The 6,661-nt window shown below is 32.3% G+C and overlaps 1 protein-coding gene across 1 annotated transcript; it reads left to right on the top strand.

Moving 5' to 3' along the window:
• Nucleotides 1–613: 613 nt before the first annotated feature.
• On the top strand, nt 614–5,907 carry LOC132165065 (zinc finger BED domain-containing protein RICESLEEPER 2-like). Its single transcript, XM_059575570.1, has 2 exons — nt 614–685; nt 4,996–5,907. The coding sequence occupies exons 1-2, from the start codon at nt 614–616 to the stop codon at nt 5,905–5,907; spliced, it is 984 nt and encodes a 327-aa protein (XP_059431553.1).
• The last annotated feature ends 754 nt before the right edge of the window (nt 5,908–6,661 follow it).

Below are 6,661 nucleotides of genomic sequence, written 5' to 3'. Positions count from 1 at the left end.
AACCAAATTTGAAAATAAAATAACAAATACTCTAAAAATTTAAAGAGTTAGGAATTAGGGTTCAGGAACTTAGGAGTTAGGAAAAACATAACTTAAAGTCAACTTCCCTCTTTAGAACGTTTTCTCTCTCGTTAGCAAGAAGCAAACAACTGAACAAGTGTATGCAATCTCTTGTAACTTACATACATGTATAAAAGGGGGATGAGGGGATTTGGGAATGAATAAAAAATAAACCAAAGACTGAAAGCCTAGTACTCGAGTATCATTTCCGTCACAGTCAGATCAAAAGTCATCATGTTTGTCTCTGCCATCGTTATGTACTAGGGCTTGGAGAAGATAAACCTGCCACACCACAACCAAAAGGTCACAAAAAAGTTGAAAAGAACATAAATAAACAAGGTAAAGAACACACACACAAAAAAAAAGAAGGGATTTGGCGGCGAGATTGGACGTGATAGGAGAAAAATTGGTATCCTCTTCTGGTTCAAAACAGAAGCGACTAAGCGAGTCACACGATAGCTCAAGAGTTTCTCTCACAAAACTTGTACGACTGGTTAAAAAGCCATTAGATGAATCTCAGAGGATCCATCAACGGCTCAATTAGGAATCAGAAATGAACGGGTTGTTGGAGGGGGATGAGAAGGATTGTATGCGTACATTCAACTCTTCAACCACGATGGGAGATGTAATGAATGCTCACAGTAGGTTGCATTCAATGGATCACCCCTGTCATCTCTCTCTATCACCCTAGTTTTCGAAATTTGGTCCTCAAGAAACCACTAGTAACTGGAATGGAGGAAAGAGTCAAAGAAATTAGAAAATTAGGTTAAAACTGAAGTTACATTTCAGTTTCATTCCCAGAATCCCAACCGTTGGATTTGTGAAAATATAAAAAAATTTAATAAATGAACGGCTCGATTTGGAAACAGATTTGACCAATCGCTGGGGGCGTGCCACGTGTCATGACGTTTGGTTTACCAAAACAATGATCCCATGCGACCATTTCTAATTAAATCTGGTGTGCTCATTTAATAGGGTTCGTGGATTATATAAATCTTTTTACAATTTAATTTCACTCGTTAGATCAAATCAATTAGGGCATGTTTACGGAGCTTGCGATACACCATATAACTTTTACATGATCTAATGCTTTACAACTATCTTCCATTACACGTATCCAACGACCAAGATTTCCTAAAAAAATTTGGAGGGCTAAGACAGCCCACATGCATATAGAGACGCCTGTCACCGTGTCAGTCTCAGTGACTGTGCATGCGTGGGGAACAAAAGCTGCTGATCTTATCCTCTGCATGCGTGATTGAATATCAGTTGTCGGATCAACTCAATCAGGGGAAGATTACAGAAATTCTGATACACCATATAAATCCTTCATGATCAAATGCTTTACAGCTGTCATCCATTACAAGCATCCAACATCTTATATTTCATCAAAAAAGCTGGACGGTTGAGACAGCTTGTGTGCACACCGAGACTCCTGACACTATGTTAGTCTTGTTGACTGTGCGTGCGTGGGGAAGTTATCTGAGATTGAAGTTATCCTTAAAGTGCGTGAGATGGTGAAACCGGTTCCATGCGAGCACATTAAATGATCTTGATCGTTTATTTTAATCTTTATTTTCTCGTTCAATTCAGAATGCTCAATAGTGAGCTCAATGTGTCGTGTGGAACACCATATAACTCTCACGTTCGGAATGGCTTACAACTGTATTCCATTTATCAAATCCAACGGCACGGATTAAATTAAATTAAATTGGACGGCTATGATTCTAAGATGATTTCCAATTTTTCGACATATGAAATATTTCAAATTTCAAATTATAAGAATAATCTAGTATGCGTAATTTAAGGTGAGATCGCCTCTTAGTTATTAATAATTGATCTAAACCGTTAAACTTAAACACAAAATTGTATTTAATTGAATCCTAACCGTTTAATTAACTCAAGAAACATGTGTGTATAGTACCCCATCAGAACTCTAAAACAAACGATTTTTAAGTAAATAGGTTTAAAACTTATAGTATTATTTAACATTATTTAGTATAATTAGACACTAATCAGTAGTATTATCATATGTTAAAACAGTTAAATTGTTAGTACTTAACACCATTAAATCATTTGATCAAAAAAAGAAAAAAGAACAAACTATTAAGGCATTAACAATGTTAGACGTTAGTTGATTCCATAAATTAAAAAATTAAAAAATAAGCAATGTAAAAATTAATAAAGCAAATAAATTATTCACTTGACTTAGTGTATACAAATAATACAATATATATAATATACTAACTTACTAAGTTACTAACTAGTAGTCTAATAGTATTAGTTAATAGTTAATAACTTAATATCTAAATATTGTATATGTAGTAATTAATATGTTAAATTCTTAAAATTAAACTATAATATTAGTATATAACGTCACACACTATTAAGTTATTAACTAACAAACTAGTAACATAGTTAGTTAATGTCAATTGTCACACACTATTATCAAATAATGTCATTATGTCACACACACTAATCACTATCATCATATAACATATAGTATTATTTAGAATTTTAGATAATATGTTAAATTGTTAATACTAACACCATTAAATCATTTGATCCAAAATATATATATATATTATTAAGGCATTAACAATGTAGACGTTATTTGATTCCATAAATTAAAAAATTAAAAAATAAGCAATATAAAAATTAATAAAACATTAATAAATTACTCACTTGACTTGGTGTAAGTCAAATAATACAATATATATAATATACTAACTTACTAAGTTACTAACTAGTAGTCTAATAGTAGCAGTTAATAGTTAATAACTTAATATCTAAATATCGTATATGTAATAATTAATAATTTAATATGTTAAATTTTTAAAATTAAATTATAATAATTTGTATATAACATCACACATTGTTAACTAACAAATAAGTAACATAGTTAGTTAGTCATAGACTCACACACTATTATCATATAATGTCATTATATCACATACATACACACACACTAATCACTATTAGTCTATTATCATATAATATATAGTATTATTTAGTTATCACCATTACATAGTTTAAACTTAATTAAGTGTCCAACCACTAAATTAAAGTGTCACACATACACACTAAGTGTCCAACCACTTATCAATCCCATGGTCTTATACACTTAATTAATAATTAATAGAATTATAGAAGTTTCAAATTCGTATACTTGTATTAGTTTTATACACTAACAAGTAACATTGTTCATAGACATAGTTACATTTTGTAACATGAGAGTACTTTGAGATTGTATATGTGAAGATTTATGTAAAGTAAAAAAATGAAAATGGAATGCTAAGAGAATATTTTTTTGAATATTACTCTTTGTAGAATGCTAAATGATAAGTGCCAAATATTGCATATTTAGACCCCTTTATTTACATTAGTTAATCCTTTAGTTGTGTCGTTATTTAATATTTTGTGTTAGTTTTGTGTTTTTAGTGTTTTGTAGGTCATTGAAGAAAAACTGCAGCTTTAAAGGAAAAAATGCGAAGTTTGGAAGAAAGCATACTTTGAGAAGACCTAGATTGTGTGGTTAAGTCTAACCAAATCTAAGGAAAGGTTAAATCAGATTAAAGTTCAGATTGGATAAGATTTCGGATCGGATTCAAATTCAGATTCTGCACACGTCTTAGTATTTTGACCATAACTCTCCGCTCAAATATCGGATTGAAGTGATTCAAATGGCATTGGAAAGCTAGCTCAAAATACTACAATTTTTTGTGAAATAGGATTTTCGTAATTCGTACATTTACTATGTCAAAATCGCCCCGCAATTAAAGGACACAAATCTGGACGAATCCTATTCCGATTTCAGACTTCTATTTTGACTGGGAGACAGACTTTCGAATTATCTAGGTTTACTTGGGCTTCTAGGACTTCCCTAAGCCTATAAATAGACTTCTTTGCATTCAAGAAAAGACACACAATCCCAGAGAGCAAAATTCTTTTGTTTAGTTTTTCTTTAGGTTTAGGTTTAGGTTTAGATTTTATTTTTATGTGGAGCTAAATTCCCAACTAAGGTTGGGGATGAAGCCTCACCGATGAAGAACATCAATACTTTTATGTAAGTTTTTATTATTATGATTTTATTGGGTTTTATATTTCAATTGTTTTACTTCTAATCAATTGTGTGGAGTAATTCTTGGATATCTCTTGTGATTCAAGGATACATGTGATGATTTGAGATAATTTCATATGATTGATTGCTTGGCTTTTAACTCATAAAAATTGGATATCCCTTGTGATTTGTTCTACGGATACATCTGGTGTTTCAATTGAATTTGGATTCCTTTTGTGATTTGGTCAATGAATGGATACATGGGATGGTTTTGATTAATTCTTTGAAGCATAGTAAAACATATCTATGATTTAATTTGTGAGAACTTCGGATTAATATTGATGAACATAAAGTATGTTGTTATGATTTGGTGAGTGTGAATTCCCAAACCTTAGTACCTTTATCCTTAGATTTACTTATTTTATTTAGTTTATGTTTATCCTTTAATTTTCAAAACTCAAAAATCAAAACCCTTTTGGAACTAGATTAGGATTTAATTAGTTTAGATATAAATTGTTCTTTCAAAAATACAATTCTCTGTGGGATCGACCTCGCACTTGCAATCCATTAAACTACAATTGATTCGTGCACTTGCGAGTTAAATAAATTTGCACAACAGTTACTTGCCATTTTGTGGATTCTAATTGGCTACTCCAAAAGAGGATTTTAAATTTTTGTAATGTACCTCCTCCACATTCGGGTGTTATTATTGCTGAAGCTTTGAGAAACAGTTTTATTGAATGGGGCATTTTGGATAAAGTATTTACAATAACTATTGATAATGCAAGTGCTAATGCTGCTGCCATTGACATTTTGAGGGATGATATTGAGTTGAGGGGTAGTTTGCCTATTGGGGGGCTTATGTTTCATGTTAGGTGCTGTGCTCATATTACCAATTTGTTGGTGTAAGCAGGGCTTTCAGAAAAGGGGACATAATAGATTCTGTTAGGCAGGGGATTAAGTATATAGTGGCTTCTGAGAGGCGGTTGAATGTATTTAGTGATATAGCAAAGCGGTTGGACTTGGGTTGTAATAAACTTATTTTAGATGTTCCTACTCGATGGAATAGCACCTACTTGATGTTGAAAACTGCAATTAGGTTCAAGGAAGTGTTTCCTAGATACCATAGAGTAGAGCAGGCTTTTCTGTGGGTGATAAGTCCTGAACAGTGGGATAAGGTTGAGAATGTGAACAAAGTTTTAGCTGTTTTCAATGATGTGACCAATGTTGTCTCTGTCAGTGACTACCCTACATCCAATCTGTTTCTACCTGAGGTGTGTAGAATGAAAGAAATTGTGGATATTAAGGCTGTAGATAGGAATGAATATATAAGATTAATGGCAGCTAAGATGAGTGATAAATTTGATAAGTATTGGGGTGAATCTAATATGGTGATGACCTTAGCTGCTGTGTTGGATCCTAGATACAAAATGAAGTTGATTAGGTTCTGTTTTCCTATCATTTATCCACTTGATGTTCGTGGTGATAACATAAAGGCCGTGCTGAATACTTTAAAAGAATTGTTTGAGGTTTATGTTGCTGCCCATAATGCATCTATCATTCAACAACAAGCAGCTGCTGAAGTCAGTGCTGCTACTACTACAGTTGCCTCTGTTACAGAGGTAGTTTCTGGTGGTAGATCACGGTTTAGGCAACATGTTAGAAGCAATGACATCATCCGGCCCATAAAAACTGATTTGGATGTTTATCTTGAAGAAGATGTATTCATTTTTGATAGTGAGAATGGTGAAGATAGTGATGCAAAATTTGACGCTTTGGGATGGTGAAAATCCAACGCCTTAAAGTACCACATCTTATCTAAGATGGCGCGGGATGTATTGGCTGTTCCAATTAGTACAGTTGCTTCAGAATCATCTTTCAGTGCGGGTGGTAGAGTTATTGAACCCCATAGAGCATCATTATCAATTGATACTGTTCAAATGCTCCTATGTGGTTCAGATTGGGTTAGATCACTTCATGGCATTAAGAAAATTTTTTGAATATCTGTAAGTTTATGATTCTATTATTTTATTTATTTTCATTTTCCAAGCTCTTTTTTACTTATAATTTCACCTTATTAACTTTGTGTTTGTGTTTGTAGAAAATGGTGGAAGTGGAATTGCCAAATTTGCCGTGAATGCTGTTTTCTCATTTTCTGTGAGGGATTCTCTAAAAAAACTGAATATGTTTACTGTTTTCCTTTGCTTATTAAATATGTAATTTGAATGTCACATTTTATTTTGATGTTATGTTCTGTATTAATTGTTATACTTTGCTAGCTTTGTTGGAACTTGGAATGTTGGACATTTGGATTACCTGCTTTAAGTTTTATTATAAGTTATAACTTATAACTGCATGGAGATTCGGAATTGAGGTAATTTACTTTGTTCACTTTTCCAATTTCCTTTTGTTGTTTTCAAGTTTATCTACATTGCATATACTGGTTTTTCTTATGTGTAATCTTTATTATTGGTTCATTTTGAGTTTGCTTGTAATCTTTTAGCCTATATCATGCATCAACTTGTGTTCATTCTGCCCTCC

The sequence above is a fragment of the Corylus avellana genome, chromosome ca11 (genome assembly GCF_901000735.1).
Source record: "Corylus avellana chromosome ca11, CavTom2PMs-1.0".
Lineage (NCBI taxonomy): Eukaryota > Viridiplantae > Streptophyta > Magnoliopsida > Fagales > Betulaceae > Corylus > Corylus avellana.
The sequence above is the reverse complement of the archived record's forward strand: the minus strand, read 5'-3'. Positions and strand labels throughout refer to the sequence as shown.